General features: G+C 35.0%; 4 protein-coding genes across 13 annotated transcripts; 3 read left to right on the top strand and 1 right to left on the bottom strand.

Annotated features, from left to right (window-relative positions):
• The first annotated feature begins 318 nt into the window (after positions 1-318).
• On the top strand, positions 319-13,895 carry LOC128920239 (beta-alanine-activating enzyme-like). 8 transcript variants are annotated; one of them, XM_054227141.1, is made up of 14 exons: positions 319-1,479; positions 2,710-3,030; positions 3,082-3,806; positions 4,347-5,350; positions 5,446-5,709; positions 5,765-6,056; positions 7,242-7,667; positions 8,206-9,209; positions 9,262-9,525; positions 9,581-9,872; positions 11,058-11,483; positions 12,019-13,022; positions 13,118-13,381; positions 13,437-13,895. In XM_054227141.1, the coding sequence occupies exons 2-14, from the start codon at positions 2,879-2,881 to the stop codon at positions 13,845-13,847; spliced, it is 6,528 nt and encodes a 2,175-aa protein (XP_054083116.1). In that variant the 5' UTR covers positions 319-1,479; positions 2,710-2,878; the 3' UTR covers positions 13,848-13,895. The 8 variants fall into 8 exon arrangements, with proteins under 8 accessions (XP_054083116.1, XP_054083117.1, XP_054083112.1 ...); XM_054227137.1 differs by lacking the exon at positions 319-1,479 and adding an exon at positions 2,143-2,641; XM_054227140.1 differs by lacking the exon at positions 319-1,479 and adding an exon at positions 2,143-2,641 and having other exon boundaries at positions 13,118-13,373; positions 13,437-13,596.
• On the top strand, positions 6,178-7,391 carry LOC128920240 (beta-alanine-activating enzyme-like). Its single transcript, XM_054227149.1, has 2 exons — positions 6,178-6,891; positions 6,943-7,391. Exons 1-2 carry the CDS (start codon positions 6,740-6,742, stop codon positions 6,977-6,979), a joined length of 189 nt encoding a protein of 62 aa, XP_054083124.1. The 5' UTR covers positions 6,178-6,739; the 3' UTR covers positions 6,980-7,391.
• LOC128920241 (beta-alanine-activating enzyme-like) lies at positions 10,000-11,207 on the top strand. The gene is made up of 2 exons (XM_054227150.1): positions 10,000-10,707; positions 10,759-11,207. Exons 1-2 carry the CDS (start codon positions 10,556-10,558, stop codon positions 10,793-10,795), a joined length of 189 nt encoding a protein of 62 aa, XP_054083125.1. The 5' UTR covers positions 10,000-10,555; the 3' UTR covers positions 10,796-11,207.
• On the bottom strand, positions 13,872-19,846 carry LOC105220199 (DNA excision repair protein ERCC-5). Of its 3 annotated transcripts, XM_011196614.3 has the most exons (8): positions 19,605-19,846; positions 19,366-19,541; positions 18,680-19,313; positions 18,116-18,617; positions 15,412-16,633; positions 14,916-15,357; positions 14,614-14,858; positions 13,872-14,556 (listed from the first exon to the last, which is right to left on the bottom strand). In XM_011196614.3, the coding sequence occupies exons 1-8, from the start codon at positions 19,690-19,692 to the stop codon at positions 13,963-13,965; spliced, it is 3,903 nt and encodes a 1,300-aa protein (XP_011194916.2). In that variant the 5' UTR covers positions 19,693-19,846; the 3' UTR covers positions 13,872-13,962. The 3 variants fall into 3 exon arrangements, with proteins under 3 accessions (XP_011194916.2, XP_011194915.2, XP_028901510.2); XM_011196613.3 differs by having other exon boundaries at positions 19,366-19,846; XM_029045677.2 differs by having other exon boundaries at positions 14,614-14,831; positions 19,366-19,846.
• Between the last annotated feature and the right edge of the window lie 1,955 nt (positions 19,847-21,801).

Raw genomic sequence — 21,801 nt, 5'->3', positions numbered from 1 at the left:
CGTAGTCGATCTCCGCACGCAAACTGGAACATTAGCCAGGCCGCTCGTTAAACTATGCCTTTTGCCAACAGCCGATAAAACCGTGACATAAACCGTAAATAATAAGCCGATAAAAAACCGCAAAATAAACCACAAATAATAAATTAACACAAGCAACCAAATAACATAAAGGGTCGATCCACATGACGACTCGCACATGCCACACCAAGTGGCAACAATGCTTATATCAATATATTCCACAAATATATAATTAACATAACCTCTTCTATAGAAAAAGATGGATGTTGATGGGTCAACAGCACCAATACCAACCATGCGTTCGGCTGTCCATGTGCCACGCTCTGGGGCTGTCCCAACCGCAGCGCCCCGAAAAATCGCAGCAGCAACGCCGTCAACCGCTGCACGCAGTGCAACCCAAGCAACTCCTACGCCGCCACCGAATGAGCCACCCCGTCTCCGATGTCCACTTTGTTGTCGCGCTCACAGGTTGCCACACTGCCGCATATTTAAAGGGATGCAACCTCAACAACGTCTGCAGATAGCCCAGGCCCATCACCATTGCCTGATTTGCCTGGCGCCCACCCATAACACACAGGAGTGCACGTCCAGCTATCTGTACCAGATATGTATGCTTCCGCACCACTCACTCCTGCACCGCAACATCAGCTCCGAAACTGGGCGACACCCTGCTCCACACAACCGCGGGGGTAGAAGACGTCCCATACGACATCAACAACGAAGGCCGACAACTTCTCCGGACGACTCCCGTTCGTGGCAACATTACGACGCCATACGGCGGCATCGGACTAGGCCACAATCCCGTCGTCCAACCGGCCTCAGCAACGTGGTAGCCACCCTACAACAACTCCAGCGCTTACTAGGCTAAAAATTTGCCTAGGGGGGCCGGGATGGCTAAATGAGCCTCAATCCCCGATGCTCCACCAACATCAATCCCGGAAAACGAAAAACACCATGGACACACACCATTCCCCACATTCAACATACGCATCACTAACACGCTACATTCACCACACTCACCACCACCTACAATCCACACCATACATCACTCACGAGAGAATTACACATACACACTGCACACCGACACACACACATAAGCTCAACCGATAACAGCACTCTCGTGTGCGCCAACATCTACGAGTATACAAAAGGGATCGACCGACGGACATCTGGCACTTTTTTTTTGATATCATCAGCGATCATCAACACGCACGTTTTTTTTCGTAATTTCCGATAAACGAGCATCTCGGCGGCCCAATATTTTTTATATTTTTTATACATAAATTTAATAAATTATAATTCAAAATAATTATCTATTCAAAACGTTATACCTTTAAATCCAAATATCCTTTGGTGAAACCCTTTCGAAGGGAATGCGTTAAAGTGTAAATTGAAATAAACGAAAAGCAAAGAAGCAAAAGACAACACCACTTATTTTATTTCTTCGGTATTTGTAAAAAGGTGAGTGTAAGATTTTAGACAACATCCATAAAACCCACAATCAACAGTCAAACCAGGGATTCAGGGATAAAGGGATGTCCAACTTATTCCAGTGTGAGAGCGCCTCAAAATTTGCGTTTTTATAACATTTTGCATTATTACCAGATCAGATAAAATACAAATTTTTGGGCATTTAAATTAAAATACCCAACATTTATTACGGCTAATAATTATTTTACACTTAACGAAATTAAATAATAACTATTTAAATCTCGGTTAGTGATATTATGGTATATTAAACCAACCGGTTTTCAAACTTTCAGTGGTAAATAAAGTAAATCAATACGTATCAACTGGCAAATAATATTTTTTTCCATGGAAAACTAAAATCTCGCTGCTGCAGATCACAAAACATTTTTTCAAATACCTTAAAATTTCGCGATTCCTTTTATATTTATTGTTTTAAGTTCTAATATGTGATCTTGCACGGCGGTTATAAATGTCTCCGTCGCATTATTTTTTGGCAACATTTCAATATGGCCGTCCCTCTTTTCCAATTGCGAAACGTCAAAACCTGCTCATCTCGACAAACTGTCAAAGTTTAGGTGGTTTTGACGTTTGATATTGCGCTCTCAATTCCAGTGAGATGAGAGTTGTACATCTCTTTATCTCTGGTCAAACTGTCAAATACACAATCAACATCCACAAACACATTTCACATCAAGCAACAAACACAGACCAGAAGACAATTGCACGATTATTCATCGAATTAAACAACATATAATTTACAATTAATTCATCAATATTATTATTTTATAAAAGTGTTAAAATTACACATAATCGGTCCTGGCGCTATAATCAATTGATTGGGCCAAATAATCCTCTCCAGCCGACTGAGTGCGAGAGTAACTTAAAACACAAAAAAAATATCTTTACAATGATTAAAACGAGTATTTAGCACAATGGGCAAAGTATATGAGTACAAAATATTTCAGAAATTTCATAGCAAAGTGTTTATTATTTATCGCACGGAGTATGAGGAAATATCATTCACATTTAACGTAATATTAAAGCAAGTAACCGCTGTTTTGCGCCAATTTAGTCGTTATAATATATCCCCTAATACCGGCATTGCATTACGATTAGAAGGACATTCACCTTACAGTATTATTCTTATCCTGAGGTGAAATATTGTTTGGAAATTAAAAAAAAATTAATTGTGTTCAACATTTTTGACATTATTTACTGCAGCATTCTCAACCATAATTGTTACTTCATTCCTCTGCATTCTACAAATTCATACCCAAATTTCGAAGGTGTTTTAAATGAACATGGTGCAAAATATCTAATAACAGACCTCAAATATGATGAAAATAGATATTGCAAAGAAATTGGCCTTTTGAAGGTTCTGGACAAAAAAATGTACTTCCATGAAAACACAGGCTTGGATAGAAAATTATATAATGAGGGTTATGATCTTTGCTATAGTATTTCAACATCAGGAAGTACAGGTCTTCCGAAAATCGTACAAGTACCTTATTCTTGTGTGGAACCAAATATTTTAGTATTATGGTAAGTCTAAAATTATACTGTTTTAACTTTACTAATACCAATATTGTTTAGTTCATTGTTAAAATTATCGGAAAAGGACGTAATATACTTGTGTGCACCATCCACTTTTGATCCTTTTGTAGTAGATTTATTTTTGGCACTAAATTCCGGAGCGACTTTGTTGATTTGTCCTGCTAACTTAAGATTGAATCCCAAAAAAATGCTTAGTATTCTTTGGCCTCGTGGCCAACGGGGTTTAAAAGGAACAACTATTTTGCAGGCAACTCCTTCATTTTTCCGACTATTCGGAGAAGTTCTTATTAGAGAAGTCATATTACATGAAAACAATTCATTGCGATGTTTAATTTTAGGTGGAGAAAATTTTCCCAGCAGAAAGGAATGGAATTCTTGGTTGCCAAATGTACCTGTAAAAACGCGTATTTTTAACATTTACGGTACAACGGAAGTGTCTTGCTGGTCCACAATACATGAGTGCGATTTCAATGACCAATGGGAAAGAGCTCCTATTGGTACTGCCCTAGACGACGATACTACTCTATACATTACTGACTCGAATGGAAAGGAACTATTGGGAACATGCGAAGGAGTGTTAAAAATTGGTAGTGCAACTCGAAAGTGCTATATTCCTTCCACAGATGGTTTGTTACGACACAAAAATGATGAAATGTGTTTCCGTAACACTGGAGATCTGGTGTTCCGTGATGAATTTGGGAGAGTATTTTATATAGGTAGGACAGACAGCATTATTAAACGACTAGGAGTTCGGTTCAATCTTGGTAAGCAGTCTATATAGTGTACATATGATTAATTTTGATTTAAAATATTCATGAATATACTTTTTTAAACAAAATACAAAATAAAAAAAAAAATATAATGTTGAATTTTGTTTGATGTTTAAACTTTGTACATATTATTGGATTCTATTTATTTTGTTAAAATGAATTCTTTCCTAAACATAATTTATATTTTTGTAACCAAAATTTTGAAAAATGCTAGTTAATGATGAAATGATGAATGATGCTAGTTATCGAAATATTAAATTTAAATAAAAATATTTATTATATCTTGTGACTTCTAATATAAAACAGTACATTTAGAAGTTACAAGCATTCGATCGTCTATTATTATTTTAAGTTTCAATTGAAAAAACTGTTAAAAATTCCAACAATTCCACGACAATCGGTTCCTGCCTTTCCAGTAGTAATGATTTCGAGTATTAAGAAATGTGATTAAATTTGCATTTTTTTTTTTTATAGGATATACTAAAATCTAACTCCACAGCTTATTACTTATATAGCATTTATTTTTAATTTTAGAAAGCCTACAACAAAAGATTCAAAAGATTTTGAATAGTACTTCCAGTAATGTTAAATGTATTTGGCATGAAGAAACGCGTAAACTCGTCTGCTTTGTGCAAACTATTTCTAATGCTGATGCAACGGAATTGATGCACATCCGACGACGTTTGATACAAAATTTGTTGGAAATAGATCGACCTGACGATATAGTATTTATTTCATCATTCCCACTAAACTCGCATGGAAAAATAGATAGTCAAACTCTCATGAAGAAAATAGCCAACAAATCATTTACGAGTTCAGCAGATCCCAAGGGAATTTTTCACACATTTATCACCGAAACTTTGGGAGTTGATTTAATGAGAAAAAATGCATCTGAAGCATCTATTGAAAATATGCCGGGTCTAAACATGTCATTTAATGCTGCTGGTGGTACATCTTTTCAGGCGCTTTCGTTGGTTAGTCAAATTGGAGCGATATTGGAGCATCAATGTGATCAAAATGAATTATTAGCAATGCTACTAAGCTCCCAGCACTCTTTAGAAACTATCATGAACTTTCTTGCAGCGTGCTCGGTATCAAAATTACAAGTGATATCTAAAACATTGCCAGTTAATTCCAGCAGTTATGTAAAAAAACGGTTTAAGTTTCTTTGGAGCACTAGTCTAAATAAATGTGTTGATTCAGCACCCTGCATTGTCGGTGATAAATGGGTATGTGTTGGTTCACACTCACACATTTTAAAAACACTTGACACGCAACTAGGAGCACCTATGGCGGTTCTGGAATTGCCAGACAGAATCGAGTGCAAGGTGGAAATAGTGTCAAATATGAATACCTCCTACATAGCAGTAGTTGGGTGCTATGATCAACATGTATACGCGTTTAATTTTACGAATGGTCATATTTACTGGAGGATAGATTTAGGTGGACTGATTAAAGCTAAGCCTCTAAGTTGTGCAACTGGACTGGTTGTAGCTACATATGGCGAACAGTTCAATGTTGTGTGTATTTCTTTGAAGGTAAGTCATTTATAGACTAAAGTAACTGTGTATTTCTTTGAAGGTAAAGTATTTATAGACTAAAGTAACTGTTACATTTAATGTTTTTCTCAAAGACAAAGAATTATATTTGGCGCAAAAAAATTGGAACGAAAGGAATCTTTGCCAACCCTGTCGCTATGAACTCAAGGGAGGTGATTATTTGTACACTTGACGGCAGTTACTGCAGAATCCTTTCGAATTCTGGGATTTTATTGTGGCTAAGAAAGTGTGAGTCCCCGATATTTTCGTCACCTGTTGTAATTAGCGAAGACAGCGTAATTCTCGTAGCCGAAGTTGCTGGAAAGGTACACATCTGCAACGCGGAAAACGGTGAATTGGTTTGTTTTGTTGTTAAGCGTTATCTACTCAATGACATAATACACATTATTTCAGATGAAGACATTTTGTGCTGGATATCCTATATTTTCTGCTTTGACTATATTAGAGGATATTGGTAGTAAGAGAAATGTCTTGTTCGGTTGCTACGATAAACATGTTTACTGTTTACGGTATCAAAGTTTAGTTGAGAAGACGCTACAAAGGGCGTGTAAATTAGATTTATTATGGAAGAAACAACTTGAAAGTAATATTTTTGCGTCACCTTTGGTAATTTCTTTACAAGAAGCTGTATATGTATTATGTTGCTCCACCAGTGGATTAATAGCTCTTTTGCACATTGAAACTGGTGAGATGATTGCAAAATATAAATTGAGTGCAGAGATTTTTTCGACTCCTTGCAATCTGAACAATCAAATATTTATAGGTTGTAGGGATAACTTTTTGTATTCATTTAGCATACACTAAAAAAATGCGAAATAAAAAATGAGTTAAAGATGCCGACTGAGTGCGAGAGTAACTTAAAACACAAAAAAAATATCTTTACAATGATTAAAACGAGTATTTAGCACAATGGGCAAAGTATATGAGTACAAAATATTTCAGAAATTTCATAGCAAAGTGTTTATTATTTATCGCACGGAGTATGAGGAAATATCATTCACATTTAACGTAATATTAAAGCAAGTAACCGCTGTTTTGCGCCAATTTAGTCGTTATAATATATCCCCTAATACCGGCATTGCATTACGATTAGAAGGACATTCACCTTACAGTATTATTCTTATCCTGAGGTGAAATATTGTTTGGAAATTAAAAAAAAATTAATTGTGTTCAACATTTTTGACATTATTTACTGCAGCATTCTCAACCATAATTGTTACTTCATTCCTCTGCATTCTACAAATTCATACCCAAATTTCGAAGGTGTTTTAAATGAACATGGTGCAAAATATCTAATAACAGACCTCAAATATGATGAAAATAGATATTGCAAAGAAATTGGCCTTTTGAAGGTTCTGGACAAAAAAAATGTACTTCCATGAAAACACAGGCTTGGATAGAAAATTATATAATGAGGGTTATGATCTTTGCTATAGTATTTCAACATCAGGAAGTACAGGTCTTCCGAAAATCGTACAAGTACCTTATTCTCGTGTGGAACCAAATATTTTAGTATTATGGTAAGTCTAAAATTATACTGTTTTAACTTTACTAATACCAATATTGTTTAGTTCATTGTTAAAATTATCGGAAAAGGACGTAATATAATTGTGTGCACCATCCACTTTTGATCCTTTTGTAGTAGATTTATTTTTGGCACTAAATTCCGGAGCGACTTTGTTGATTTGTCCTGCTAACTTGAGATTGAATCCCAAAAAAATGCTTAGTATTCTTTGGCCTCGTGGCCAACGGGGTTTAAAAGGAACAACTATTTTGCAGGCAACTCCTTCATTTTTCCGACTATTCGGAGAAGTTCTTATTAGAGAAGTCATATTACATGAAAACAATTCATTGCGATGTTTAATTTTAGGTGGAGAAAATTTTCCCAGCAGAAAGGAATGGAATTCTTGGTTGCCAAATGTACCTGTAAAAACGCGTATTTTTAACATTTACGGTACAACGGAAGTGTCTTGCTGGTCCACAATACATGAGTGCGATTTCAATGACCAATGGGAAAGAGCTCCTATTGGTACTGCCCTAGACGACGATACTACTCTATACATTACTGACTCGAATGGAAAGGAACTATTGGGAACATGCGAAGGAGTGTTAAAAATTGGTAGTGCAACTCGAAAGTGCTATATTCCTTCCACAGATGGTTTGTTACGACACAAAAATGATGAAATGTGTTTCCGTAACACTGGAGATCTGGTGTTCCGTGATGAATTTGGGAGAGTATTTTATATAGGTAGGACAGACAGCATTATTAAACGACTAGGAGTTCGGTTCAATCTTGGTAAGCAGTCTATATAGTGTACATATGATTAATTTTGATTTAAAATATTCATGAATATACTTTTTTAAACAAAATACAAAATAAAAAAAAAAAAAATAATGTTGAATTTTGTTTGATGTTTAAACTTTGTACATATTATTGGATTCTATTTATTTTGTTAAAATGAATTCTTTCCTAAACATAATTTATATTTTTGTAACCAAAATTTTGAAAAATGCTAGTTAATGATGAAATGATGAATGATGCTAGTTATCGAAATATTAAATTTAAATAAAAATATTTATTATATCTTGTGACTTCTAATATAAAACAGTACATTTAGAAGTTACAAGCATTCGATCGTCTATTATTATTTTAAGTTTCAATTGAAAAAACTGTTAAAAATTCCAACAATTCCACGACAATCGGTTCCTGCCTTTTCAGTAGTAATGATTTCGAGTATTAAGAAATGTGATTAAATTTGCATTTTTTTTTATAGGATATACTAAAATCTAACTCCACAGCTTATTACTTATATAGCATTTATTTTTAATTTTAGAAAGCCTACAACAAAAGATTCAAAAGATTTTGAATAGTACTTCCAGTAATGTTAAATGTATTTGGCATGAAGAAACGCGTAAACTCGTCTGCTTTGTGCAAACTATTTCTAATGCTGATACAACGGAATTGATGCACATCCGACGACGTTTGATACAAAATTTGTTGGAAATAGATCGACCTGACGATATAGTATTTATTTCATCATTCCCACTAAACTCGCATGGAAAAATAGATAGTCAAACTCTCATGAAGAAAATAGCCAACAAATCATTTACGAGTTCAGCAGATCCCAAGGGAATTTTTCACACATTTATCACCGAAACTTTGGGAGTTGATTTAATGAGAAAAAATGCATCTGAAGCATCTATTGAAAATATGCCGGGTCTAAACATGTCATTTAATGCTGCTGGTGGTACATCTTTTCAGGCGCTTTCGTTGGTTAGTCAAATTGGAGCGATATTGGAGCATCAATGTGATCAAAATGAATTATTAGCAATGCTACTAAGCTCCCAGCACTCTTTAGAAACTATCATGAACTTTCTTGCAGCGTGCTCGGTATCAAAATTACAAGTGATATCTAAAACATTGCCAGTTAATTCCAGCAGTTATGTAAAAAAACGGTTTAAGTTTCTTTGGAGCACTAGTCTAAATAAATGTGTTGATTCAGCACCCTGCATTGTCGGTGATAAATGGGTATGTGTTGGTTCACACTCACACATTTTAAAAACACTTGACACGCAACTAGGAGCACCTATGGCGGTTCTGGAATTGCCAGACAGAATCGAGTGCAAGGTGGAAATAGTGTCAAATATGAATACCTCCTACATAGCAGTAGTTGGGTGCTATGATCAACATGTATACGCATTTAATTTTACGAATGGTCATATTTACTGGAGGATAGATTTAGGTGGACTGATTAAAGCTAAGCCTCTAAGTTGTGCAACTGGACTGGTTGTAGCTACATATGGCGAACAGTTCAATGCTGTGTGTATTTCTTTGAAGGTAAGTCATTTATAGACTAAAGTAACTGTTACATTTAATGTTTTTCTCAAAGACAAAGAATTATATTTGGCGCAAAAAAATTGGAACGAAAGGAATCTTTGCCAACCCTGTCGCTATGAACTCAAGGGAGGTGATTATTTGTACACTTGACGGCAGTTACTGCAGAATCCTTTCGAATTCTGGGATTTTATTGTGGCTAAGAAAGTGTGAGTCCCCGATATTTTCGTCACTTGTTGTAATTAGCGAAGACAGCGTAATTCTCGTAGCCGAAGTTGCTGGAAAGGTACACATCTGCAACGCGGAAAACGGTGAATTGGTTTGTTTTGTTGTTAAGCGTTATCTACTCAATGACATAATACACATTATTTCAGATGAAGACATTTTGTGCTGGATATCCTATATTTTCTGCTTTGACTATATTAGAGGATATTGGTAGTAAGAGAAATGTCTTGTTCGGTTGCTACGATAAACATGTTTACTGTTTACGGTATCAAAGTTTAGTTGAGAAGACGCTACAAAGGGCGTGTAAATTAGATTTATTATGGAAGAAACAACTTGAAAGTAATATTTTTGCGTCACCTTTGGTAAATTCTTTACAAGAAGCTGTATATGTATTATGTTGCTCCACCAGTGGATTAATAGCTCTTTTGCACATTGAAACTGGTGAGATGATTGCAAAATATAAATTGAGTGCAGAGATTTTTTCGACTCCTTGCAATCTGAACAATCAAATATTTATAGGTTGTAGGGATAACTTTTTGTATTCATTTAGCATACACTAAAAAAATGCGAAATAAAAAATTAGTTAAAGATGCCGACTGAGTGCGAGACTAACTTAAAACACAAAAAAAATATCTTTACAATGATTAAAACGAGTATTTAGCACAATGGGCAAAGTATATGAGTACAAAATATTTCAGAAATTTCATAGCAAAGTGTTTATTATTTATCGCACGGAGTATGAGGAAATATCATTCACATTTAACGTAATATTAAAGCAAGTAACCGCTGTTTTGCGCCAATTTAGTCGTTATAATATATCCCCTAATACCGGCATTGCATTACGATTAGAAGGACATTCACCTTACAGTATTATTCTTATCCTGAGGTGAAATATTGTTTGGAAATTAAAAAAAAATTAATTGTGTTCAACATTTTTGACATTATTTACTGCAGCATTCTCAACCATAATTGTTACTTCATTCCTCTGCATTCTACAAATTCATACCCAAATTTCGAAGGTGTTTTAAATGAACATGGTGCAAAATATCTAATAACAGACCTCAAATATGATGAAAATAGATATTGCAAAGAAATTGGCCTTTTGAAGGTTCTGGACAAAAAAAATGTACTTCCATGAAAACACAGGCTTGGATAGAACATTATATAATGAGGGTTATGATCTTTGCTATAGTATTTCAACATCAGGAAGTACAGGTCTTCCGAAAATCGTACAAGTACCTTATTCTTGTGTGGAACCAAATATTTTAGTATTATGGTAAGTCTAAAATTATACTGTTTTAACTTTACTAATACCAATATTGTTTAGTTCATTGTTAAAATTATCGGAAAAGGACGTAATATAATTGTGTGCACCATCCACTTTTGATCCTTTTGTAGTAGATTTATTTTTGGCACTAAATTCCGGAGCGACTTTGTTGATTTGTCCTGCTAACTTGAGATTGAATCCCAAAAAAATGCTTAGTATTCTTTGGCCTCGTGGCCAACGGGGTTTAAAAGGAACAACTATTTTGCAGGCAACTCCTTCATTTTTCCGACTATTCGGAGAAGTTCTTATTAGAGAAGTCATATTACATGAAAACAATTCATAGCGATGTTTAATTTTAGGTGGAGAAAATTTTCCCAGCAGAAAGGAATGGAATTCTTGGTTGCCAAATGTACCTGTAAAAACGCGTATTTTTAACATTTACGGTACAACGGAAGTGTCTTGCTGGTCCACAATACATGAGTGCGATTTCAATGACCAATGGGAAAGAGCTCCTATTGGTACTGCCCTAGACGACGATACTACTCTATACATTACTGACTCGAATGGAAAGGAACTATTGGGAACATGCGAAGGAGTGTTAAAAATTGGTAGTGCAACTCGAAAGTGCTATATTCCTTCCACAGATGGTTTGTTACGACACAAAAATGATGAAATGTGTTTCCGTAACACTGGAGATCTGGTGTTCCGTGATGAATTTGGGAGAGTATTTTATATAGGTAGGACAGACAGCATTATTAAACGACTAGGAGTTCGGTTCAATCTTGGTAAGCAGTCTATATAGTGTACATATGATTAATTTTGATTTAAAATATTCATGAATATACTTTTTTAAACAAAATACAAAATAAAAAAAAAAATATAATGTTGAATTTTGTTTGATGTTTAAACTTTGTACATATTATTGGATTCTATTTATTTTGTTAAAATGAATTCTTTCCTAAACATAATTTATATTTTTGTAACCAAAATTTTGAAAAATGCTAGTTAATGATGAAATGATGAATGATGCTAGTTATCGAAATATTAAATTTAAATAAAAATATTTATTATATCTTGTGACTTCTAATATAAAACAGTACATTTAGAAGTTACAAGCATTCGATCGTCTATTATTATTTTAAGTTTCAATTGAAAAAACTGTTAAAAATTCCAACAATTCCACGACAATCGGTTCCTGCCTTTTCAGTAGTAATGATTTCGAGTATTAAGAAATGTGATTAAATTTGCATTTTTTTATAGGATATACTAAAATCTAACTCCACAGCTTATTACTTATATAGCATTTATTTTTAATTTTAGAAAGCCTACAACAAAAGATTCAAAAGATTTTGAATAGTACTTCCAGTAATATTAAATGTATTTGGCATGAAGAAACGCGTAAACTCGTCTGCTTTGTGCAAACTATTTCTAATGCTGATACAAAGGAATTGATGCACATCCGACGACGTTTGATACAAAATTTGTTGGAAATAGATCGACCTGACGATATAGTATTTATTTCATCATTCCCACTAAACTCGCATGGAAAAATAGATAGTCAAACTCTCATGAAGAAAATAGCCAACAAATCATTTACGAGTTCAGCAGATCCCAAGGGAATTTTTCACACATTTATCACCGAAACTTTGGGAGTTGATTTAATGAGAAAAAATGCATCTGAAGCATCTATTGAAAATATGCCGGGTCTAAACATGTCATTTAATGCTGCTGGTGGTACATCTTTTCAGGCGCTTTCGTTGGTTAGTCAAATTGGAGCGATATTGGAGCATCAATGTGATCAAAATGAATTATTAGCAATGCTACTAAGCTCCCAGCACTCTTTAGAAACTATCATGAACTTTCTTGCAGCGTGCTCGGTATCAAAATTACAAGTGATATCTAAAACATTGCCAGTTAATTCCAGCAGTTATGTAAAAAAACGGTTTAAGTTTCTTTGGAGCACTAGTCTAAATAAATGTGTTGATTCAGCACCCTGCATTGTCGGTGATAAATGGGTATGTGTTGGTTCACACTCACACATTTTAAAAACACTTGACACGCAACTAGGAGCACCTATGGCGGTTCTGGAATTGCCAGACAGAATCGAGTGCAAGGTGGAAATAGTGTCAAATATGAATACCTCCTACATAGCAGTAGTTGGGTGCTATGATCAACATGTATACGCATTTAATTTTACGAATGGTCATATTTACTGGAGGATAGATTTAGGTGGACTGATTAAAGCTAAGCCTCTAAGTTGTGCAACTGGACTGGTTGTAGCTACATATGGCGAACAGTTCAATGCTGTGTGTATTTCTTTGAAGGTAAGTCATTTATAGACTAAAGTAACTGTGTATTTCTTTGAAGGTAAAGTATTTATAGACTAAAGTAACTGTTACATTTAATGTTTTTCTCAAAGACAAAGAATTATATTTGGCGCAAAAAAATTGGAACGAAAGGAATCTTTGCCAACCCTGTCGCTATGAACTCAAGGGAGGTGATTATTTGTACACTTGACGGCAGTTACTGCAGAATCCTTTCGAATTCTGGGATTTTATTGTGGCTAAGAAAGTGTGAGTCCCCGATATTTTCGTCACCTGTTGTAATTAGCGAAGACAGCGTAATTCTCGTAGCCGAAGTTGCTGGAAAGGTACACATCTGCAACGCGGAAAACGGTGAATTGGTTTGTTTTGTTGTTAAGCGTTATCTACTCAATGACATAATACACATTATTTCAGATGAAGACATTTTGTGCTGGATATCCTATATTTTCTGCTTTGACTATATTAGAGGATATTGGTAGTAAGAGAAATGTCTTGTTCGGTTGCTACGATAAACATGTTTACTGTTTACGGTATCAAAGTTTAGTTGAGAAGACGCTACAAAGGGCGTGTAAATTAGATTTATTATGGAAGAAACAACTTGAAAGTAATATTTTTGCGTCACCTTTGGTAATTTCTTTACAAGAAGCTGTATATGTATTATGTTGCTCCACCAGTGGATTAATAGCTCTTTTGCACATTGAAACTGGTGAGATGATTGCAAAATATAAATTGAGTGCAGAGATTTTTTCGACTCCTTGCAATCTGAACAATCAAATATTTATAGGTTGTAGGGATAACTTTTTGTATTCATTTAGCATACACTAAAAAAAATGCGAAATAAAAAATGAGTTAAAGATGACAAAATGAATAAAATTATTTATTATATTTATTAATGACTGTATATTTCCATGCCATCACCAATTATGTAAATTTTTTTTATTCAATCTGTTCGCCTCTTTTTGTTATCTTTTCTAGTTGGTATCGAAGATTTAGACTTCTTCAACACAGCGGCAGCTTTTTCTTTATTTTTGCGCATTATATCCTTTTGTTTTTCCCGTTGTGGGATAACTGGATTGCTTTCAGGTATTCTAGGTGAACGTTCACATGTTGCTCTCGTCAACACAGAACTTGTGCTTGGAACATCAGCTACAGAATTAGCCAAATTTTCATCGGTTTTGGCAGTTTCGGTTTGTTTCTTTCTACATTTGGGTTTTGTTTTTTTGGTAACAAGTTCTTCTGTTTCACTTTCATTCAATTTCCCAGCCATTGTTTCGATCGCTTTCTGTACTCGCTTACTTACTTTTAAACCGCGCGTATTTAAAGCACTTTTAATCGTAAAATAATTGCGTATACTGGATTGTGTTTGCTTATCGTTTATGCGCTTTAGCACTGGCTTAAGCATTTCATCTGTTTTTATTGTTGTCCAACCGAATACTTTTTTCGTGAAAGCATGTATAGATTCAATGTCGGGATACCCCCAGTTAAATGACGCCTTACTATCATCAATTGTTGGCGACAAATACGCTTCAATTACCTATAATTTATAAAATATTTTAATTTGTTATAGCTACAAAAATAATATTTTTCTTACAGCAGGATTGGGAAAACCGTCATTTAATTCAATGTTCTTTAACTTTTTTCGCAAGTTTAGACGTATAGAGCTACCTTGGGCCGAATCTTTGTGCGTTTTAAACCAGTCTCGAAAACGGTATAGCGCCGACAAAACGGTGGCAGTTGTTATACTTTGTTCGTCACACGCTTCTTTTGTTTGCTTCGTTGCCATCGAAAACGCTGCCAAAATTTCCAAAGCTGTAACAGTACCAATACCATGTATACCTTTTGGAATATAAACATATTTGAATGCATAAATAAGTCAAATGAGTAAATTATTACCTGTTGTGTAATCACTGCCTACTAAGCAAGCTAACTGTATTAATTTCTCACGATCACAGTTAAAAGCATGGCTAATTGTATCTGCCTCAAATTTCAATACATGCTTATTTTGTTCAAAAAAATTTTTATATACCGTCCTGCCGCCAAATAACCAAATATCGCTGTCATCAGTAATAGTACCATGAGTTAAACGTACAGATTCAAGAAAAGCACATTGTGCTTCAGCTTCCATTGGTGCTATAATGTAAGGAATGCCAAATAATCTCAGCAATTGCTGACATTCAGTTTGCATATTTTGATTAATTGCTGTGCCCATGCGATCTTGTCGGTTGCGTTCATTTTCTAAATCTCTTCGTTCTTTGGCTAATTCTGACGCCATTACTTCTAGTTGCTCGGTGGATTTTTGTTCTTTGAGAGCGTTGGCTGCATTTTTTAGCAAGTCCTAATTATTACACATTTAAGAGTGTCACTTAAATATATTATCCGGCATACATACCTCTTCACTTAAAACGACATCATTCTTCTCCAACTCTCCTTCATTTTTAGGTGATTTGCTGCTATTTCGAAACAGTGTTTTGGAAGCTTTCGAAAGCTTTTGTCCATGAAGTGAATTTTCATTAATTTTTGTTGCGGATCCTTTTCGGTGGGATGAAGGTGACTTCTTCACAAAAAACGGGGATTTTACTTCAGATGTTTGTTCCTCCTCTTTCCTTTTGTGATTACTTTCCGGCGTTCGTTTAACTACATACTTTGTCTCAAAATACTCACTAATGCTTTTGTTTTTTGTGGGGGTCTTAAATTTCGGTGATTTACTCGGCGTTATCTCATGTTTCAGCTTTTGATCATCACTGTCATATATTTCTATGATTTCATTCAGCTTTTCTTTCGGTTCAGTGATGTTAACATCATCCAAATTAATATTTTTGACGTCATCTGCTTGCTGTTTTAGATCATCTAATATAGAAGCCATTTGAGCTGTTGTAGCTATATTTTCCAATGTTATTGTAGTTTTTTGCAAGATCTTCCCGAAATTTTCGTCTTGGATCTCTGTGCTATATCCACCGCTTGATTCCATTTCTCTGTTTTCAGAGTTATGTTTCGACTTTTGATCATCACTGTCATATATTTCTATAATTTCATTTTTCGATATAAGCTCTCCTTTTGGTTCAGTAGTGTTAACATCAGCTAAATGAATATTTTTGATGTCATTTGCTTGCTTTTTAAGATCATCTAATATAGAAGACATTTGAGTTGTTGTTGGTATATTTTCAAATGTTATTGTAGTTTTTGGGTCAGTTTTTTGCAAGCATTTCTCGGAATTTTTGTCTCGGTTCTCTGTGTTATATCCACCGATTGATTCCGTTTGACTATTGTCCAATACAATAGTTTCATAATGTTCATCAGAATTTGTGCGTTCAGTGACAACATTTTCTGCATCAATTTCAGTTGAATTTTCCGTTTTTGGTACAAAAATATCTGAAAATAAATCATCTTCTGGTAATATTGTGTCTTGAGTTTTTATAATAACTTCCAATTTGGGCACGTTTTTACAAGTTGCTGGAAAATTATCCACAACTTCTTCTAAATCCGAGTCAGTTTCTGAGTCATCACTTACTCGTAGACATATCTCTTGGCTACATTCTTCGAGCGGTTTTTTAGATTCATCCCTTTTGCAAGGTTTTTCATCCTTCGTATTTTCTTCTTTACATTCTGTAGAACTTAAAAAAGAAGAATTTTATACATTCGATTTTCTATCCATATTTTTACAGAATTTTATCTTATCACCCTGCTTTGGAAATTAATATCGAAATCATAGACGAATTACTTTTTTACAATAAACAGGACCTTTGTTTTCGGTTCAACTTTGCGAAAGCTAACTTCAAAAATATTAATTGTGAACTTTCTAAATTGACTTGGCCTGATTACAGTGGTAATATTGAATTAAATGTATCACATTTTAATGAAACAATTTTCAATATTTTTGTAAGATTTGCTCCGAAATGTTTTATTACCAAAAGAAAAAGATCAAATTTGTGGTATTCGAATGAGCTATGTAAATTAAAAAATAAAAAAGTTCGAGCTTTTAAACTTTATAAAAAAACTGGAGCTTTTGTTGACTATTTAAAATATTCTAAATTGCGTCAACAGTTTGCGGAACTTAAAATGTTATAAAAACTATATAATCAAAGTAAAAAATAATGTTATTCGTAATCCGAAATTTTTTATGGTTTCGTTAACTCCAAACGTATAATTTTCCGTCCGTGATGAAATATAAATCAACAATGTCATGTGACAATTATATTATATCTAATATGTTTGCAGAATTCTTCAAATCTAATTATTGTTCAAACTCCCCTATGAATGTGCCATATCATCCAGTGTTATGTCCGAGTACTGTAATTAATACACCAATTATTTCTGAAACAGATGTCTTAAATTATTTAGTTACGTTAAAAAATTCGTTTAAATATTGCCCTGATATGATTCCCTCAAGTTTCCTTAAAAAGCTTCTAAAGAATTTAGTGATCCGTATATTACTAAAATTCTTTTTACAACATTGGTAAGGTCTAAATTGGAGTATGGTTCTGTGGTATGGAATCCTAGTTATCAATCCCATTCTGATAAGCTAGAGTCCGTTCAAAAAAATTTTTTACTTTTTGCTTTAGGCCACTTACATTTGGACCGTATACTAGTCGTTTAAAACTTATAAATCTTCCTATACTCACTAGTCGCAGAGAGATGCTAGGTATAATATTCCTAGTAAAACTTCTGAATGGTTTAGTTTGTAGTTCATTTCTTTCATTCCTTGCGTTCATCTAGGCAGTTTAGACCATTACTTCTAAAATCTTTTAGAACAAATTTTGAGTTAAACGAACCATTCCGCCGAATATGTCAGGATTTTAATTCTCATTCCAACACATTTAATCCATCTGACCCAATATTTAGCATCAAAAAAACAATTTTGTCTTCTCTTAATAAGTAATATTCAGAAATTTTTAACTTTTTGTTTTTATAAATTGTTAAGTTTCAGCTGTTGAAATGAGCTGAGCAGTTTGAGAACTGGACGCTAAAAATCTCTTGCCTTTCTAGACTCCGCAAATTCAGCTCGTATGCGGACCTCGCCCCACGCGTCGGTTGGGCGGGAGGAGGGTAATCGTTTGGGTTTATAAAAAAGCTGAGTTTTATGAAATTTTACTTACATATCATTTAAAGAGGCTACGATTGCTTTGGCAATATCACATTCTTCATTCTCAACGTCATATTCTACTTGTGTCTTCTCCATTATTCCTCCAACTTCTTCATCATTAAATCCGCCATATTCAATCATATACGTACGAGCTGGCCCAATCGCGGCATTTCTCAATTGATTACGTTGTTGTCGGTTTAGTTTTAGGTTTTCGTTAGAGTTGTATTCATAGTCTTCCTTACTGTACACTGGTTCAGCTTCATCTTCCATGGAGAGAGCAATAGCCAATTCTAAATCAGTATTGTATTCTTTGCCTAAGCTTTTATTGCTCCCTGCAGGTTCTTCTGATTTTGGTGCATCTTTCTTCTCAGAGACACTTGGTTCTGCATTGACATCATTTTTTTCCGAAATAGATGTTGTTTTATTTTTATCTTTATCTTCTCTCAATAGATTTTTCCGTAAATCACGAACTAGCATAAAGCGAACGGCTTCATCGGAGCATACAGGTTTCGCATCTGAAATTATTAAATTTTTAAAAATTGTTCAAAACACGTTCCAAATATGTATATATGTATACTTTGAGGTATATTTTCGGGATCTAGAATTCCTTCTTCAGTAAAAAAGTTTTGTAAATCCGTAAAAGTCAAAGCTTGCTCTCCCATTTCTTTCTCAGTTTCTTCAATACTTTCTTGTACTGCGCGTCGCTTGAGTAGTCTTTTCATTTGAAAAGTACTGAATTCGTTACTGCTTGAAGGTAGTTCATGTAAACGACCCCATGAAGATTGCTTTCGTGTGTCTTTTATATCTACCAATATTTCATGCCGAACCTCAGGTGGCAAGCTTTTGAAATGCTCACTGCGTACATCTATTGCTTGAATATTTGCATTATATTCACGCCAAGGATTGGAGTCATTAAATGAACAGTCTTCTTCTGATAATTCTGAGAAAGAACTTGTGCTAGAATCCTTATAATAATGATCTTTCTTAGTATCACTGCCGGCAGGAAGATCCGGTAATTTGAAAATATCATCCTTTTCATTTTCATTCTTATTGCTTTTATTTTTTCTTTTGCTAGGCGATTTCATCAATAATTCCGCATTAACACCCAATGCTTGTTGCACTACTCTTTCCTTAGCAAGCGATTGAAGCAGTAGGGCTTGTATTCGATCCGCTTCATTGTTTAGCTTACTACGTTGCTGTTGTCTTCGAGACTATAATCAACATATTATTATGTGTTTTTTGTGTATTTGTATAGATACTTACAATTGTATCACGTTTCAAATGAGGTACACATCCATCAAATACAAATACAGGACGTATGCGATAGTACAACAGTTTACAGAGACGGTGAAAAAGACCCAACAAATGGGCATGTGGTAACAGGGAACCTTTACTGTCCTGAAACCCTTTAACAACCTGATGAAGCCAAATGGAAATATCTGATATAAGAATACCAAATAGACAATTAATATAACAAACTGTTGATAAATTATTGTACGTACCAACAGCAAGTATTTTGCCTTCCAGAGTTTCTACGGGGACAGGACTACCACATGGTTCAACTAACTTCCAAAGACCTGTTACTCCCATTGCGTATGATTGATTCTATCTAATTAATGTAAAATCTATATTTTTAAATAAATCAAGGTGACAAAATTCTAAACATATTATTGAGAATGGTTAAATAAATTTCCGTTCTTGTTGACAAGTTTATCGATAGTTATTAGCCTAGTGATGGTATTGTAACGAAAATGACATCAGAACAAACTAGAATTGACAATCGAAATCGATAACTTGCCAGATGTATCTAGACATCGATATTCGTAGTTGCCAGAATGTTCGAGTGGCGATGTATAGCTTACAATCGACTATATAAGGGCTGCTGGACTGGCAGCAAGACACAGTTCTGACAAGAGAGTTGTCAACTGAGGACAATTCAAAGAAAAGAGTTGTCGAACAAAGTTTAAACAAGTTATAAGTTAGAGTTGTAAAGTAGAGTATTGAGTACTAAAATGTTAAGTCCAGGAATTAGAAATAAAGTTTAGTGTATAGCCATTAAAGTGCGACTTTTATTTGACAATCCAGTGATCGAACTCAGGGTAGAATTTCAGCGTTAACAACAGATTTTAGAAATCCGTTACAATTGGTGTCAATAGTGGGATTGACATATAAAACTCCATAGGAGATAATGATTAAGTTCAATGATTTAAAGATACCACAACTCAAAAAGGAGTTGGAACAACGAGGCTTAGCAACGAATGGGTTGAAAGCTGAGTTAAAAGCCCGTTTGCGAGAGGCCATGGAAGAAGAACACATCAACGTGGACGAATTTGTTTTCGAATCGCTGTTAGAGGAATCGTCAACGAAAATAGAGGAAAAGGAAGATAATCCGTGTTCATCAAAGGCACATGACATGAAGATGGTTTTGTCTGCATTGTCACAGATTTCGTCGCAGTTGTCGGAGATGAAAGCACAGCACTCGCAGTTGTCAATACAGATATCAGGTGAGGTGTCAGCACAGTTGAGATAGAAGAAGGAAAGTCCGTCGAAGAAGGTGACCTCATATATCGCTCAGGTGCCAACACAGCTGAAAATGCAAGACGAGAATTTTTCTTCACAGTTCGAAGATCAGGAGGAGGAGTCAATGGATGTGACCTCGAATAAAGCAGACATGTTTGCACAGCTGGACATTTGCACAGAATATGTCCACATATTTGGAAGCGAATGAGACATGTATGTCAAGACCTTTGGTAGCGCATGGAGAGATTTTGTTAACACAATTGAAAGTGAATGGGAGAGGTGTCTGCAGAACCTTTAGTAGCAGGGGCGCAGTGGAGCAGTTTTGAGTTGGTGGCTGGTTGCTTATATCGAGTGTGGAGGGGCAAAGGAGGATACTGCTCCCGATCTCTCGTGGTTGTTCGAAACGAAAGATCACCTAAAGTTTGCTACGAGATTCACAAAGGTCCAAGTGAAGGGCACATAAGAATCACGGAAACCTTGGGAAGGTTGAGGAATCAGTTTTGTTGGGTTGGTTATCGTCAATCAATGAGAGATTGCATTGCAAATGAGGTGTCGAGTTCCAATAGATATGGTCAGATGAAGCAGTACAGTACGGGAACGCCATTTGAGCAATTTGCCATGGTTGTAGCTAGTCGATTACCTACCAGCAAATCGAGAAACAGGAGTGGTTTGATAGCTAGGACGGAGAAATACCCAATTCTAAGCCAAGATACTGACGAGATGGTGGACGTGGACATCAAAAGTTGGGAGATGTGCCAGAAGCTATGTATCCGGAAAATATTTGAAGCTACATCACATCCACGATCCGATATCATGGAGAAACGATTCATCCGAAATCTGGAAAAGCATTTTAGAAATCTGGTGGACAGGTATCACCACAGGTACAGAGGATGTCCATATACCCATGTTCCTGGCTTATCGGCATTCTGTCCAGGAATCAACGGCGTAGACGAATGCGAATATAATTTTTGGTTACTGATGAATGATTTAAGGTTTAGGATTAATGCCAATGGAGAAAGGAATGCTAAGGAATAAAACAGTGTCCTAGAAGACGAGATTAAGGGAAAAAATGCTAAGCGTTTGGTTCAGGAAGTGTGTCTAATCGGGACGATCAGACTTACGTGGAGGGCAGTGTAACGAAAATGTTACCAGAACAAACTAGAATTAACAATCGAAATC

The sequence above is a fragment of the Zeugodacus cucurbitae genome, chromosome 3 (assembly GCF_028554725.1).
Source record: "Zeugodacus cucurbitae isolate PBARC_wt_2022May chromosome 3, idZeuCucr1.2, whole genome shotgun sequence".
In the NCBI taxonomy this organism is placed as follows: domain Eukaryota; kingdom Metazoa; phylum Arthropoda; class Insecta; order Diptera; family Tephritidae; genus Zeugodacus; species Zeugodacus cucurbitae.
The sequence above is the reverse complement of the archived record's forward strand: the minus strand, read 5'-3'. Positions and strand labels throughout refer to the sequence as shown.

Bases quoted from the DNA above. Each gene is read 5' to 3' on its own strand.
- LOC128920239 (XM_054227137.1), top strand. From the start codon at position 2,421: ATGGGCAAAGTATATGAGTACAAAATATTTCAGAAATTTCATAGCAAA. The intron at 2,642-2,709 runs GTGAAATATTGT...TATTTACTGCAG, and splicing joins AGTATTATTCTTATCCTGAG to CATTCTCAACCATAATTGTT. The intron at 3,807-4,346 runs GTAAGCAGTCTA...TTTTAATTTTAG, and splicing joins AGGAGTTCGGTTCAATCTTG to AAAGCCTACAACAAAAGATT.
- LOC128920240 (XM_054227149.1), top strand. From the start codon at position 6,740: ATGTACTTCCATGAAAACACAGGCTTGGATAGAAAATTATATAATGAG. The intron at 6,892-6,942 runs GTAAGTCTAAAA...AATATTGTTTAG, and splicing joins CCAAATATTTTAGTATTATG to TTCATTGTTAAAATTATCGG.
- LOC128920241 (XM_054227150.1), top strand. From the start codon at position 10,556: ATGTACTTCCATGAAAACACAGGCTTGGATAGAACATTATATAATGAG. The intron at 10,708-10,758 runs GTAAGTCTAAAA...AATATTGTTTAG, and splicing joins CCAAATATTTTAGTATTATG to TTCATTGTTAAAATTATCGG.
- LOC105220199 (XM_011196613.3), bottom strand. From the start codon at position 19,692: ATGGGAGTAACAGGTCTTTGGAAGTTAGTTGAACCATGTGGTAGTCCT. The intron at 19,314-19,365 runs GTAAGTATCTAT...TGTTGATTATAG, and splicing joins ATTTGAAACGTGATACAATT to TCTCGAAGACAACAGCAACG. The intron at 15,358-15,411 runs GTATGTATGCCG...TGTAATAATTAG, and splicing joins ATGTCGTTTTAAGTGAAGAG to GACTTGCTAAAAAATGCAGC.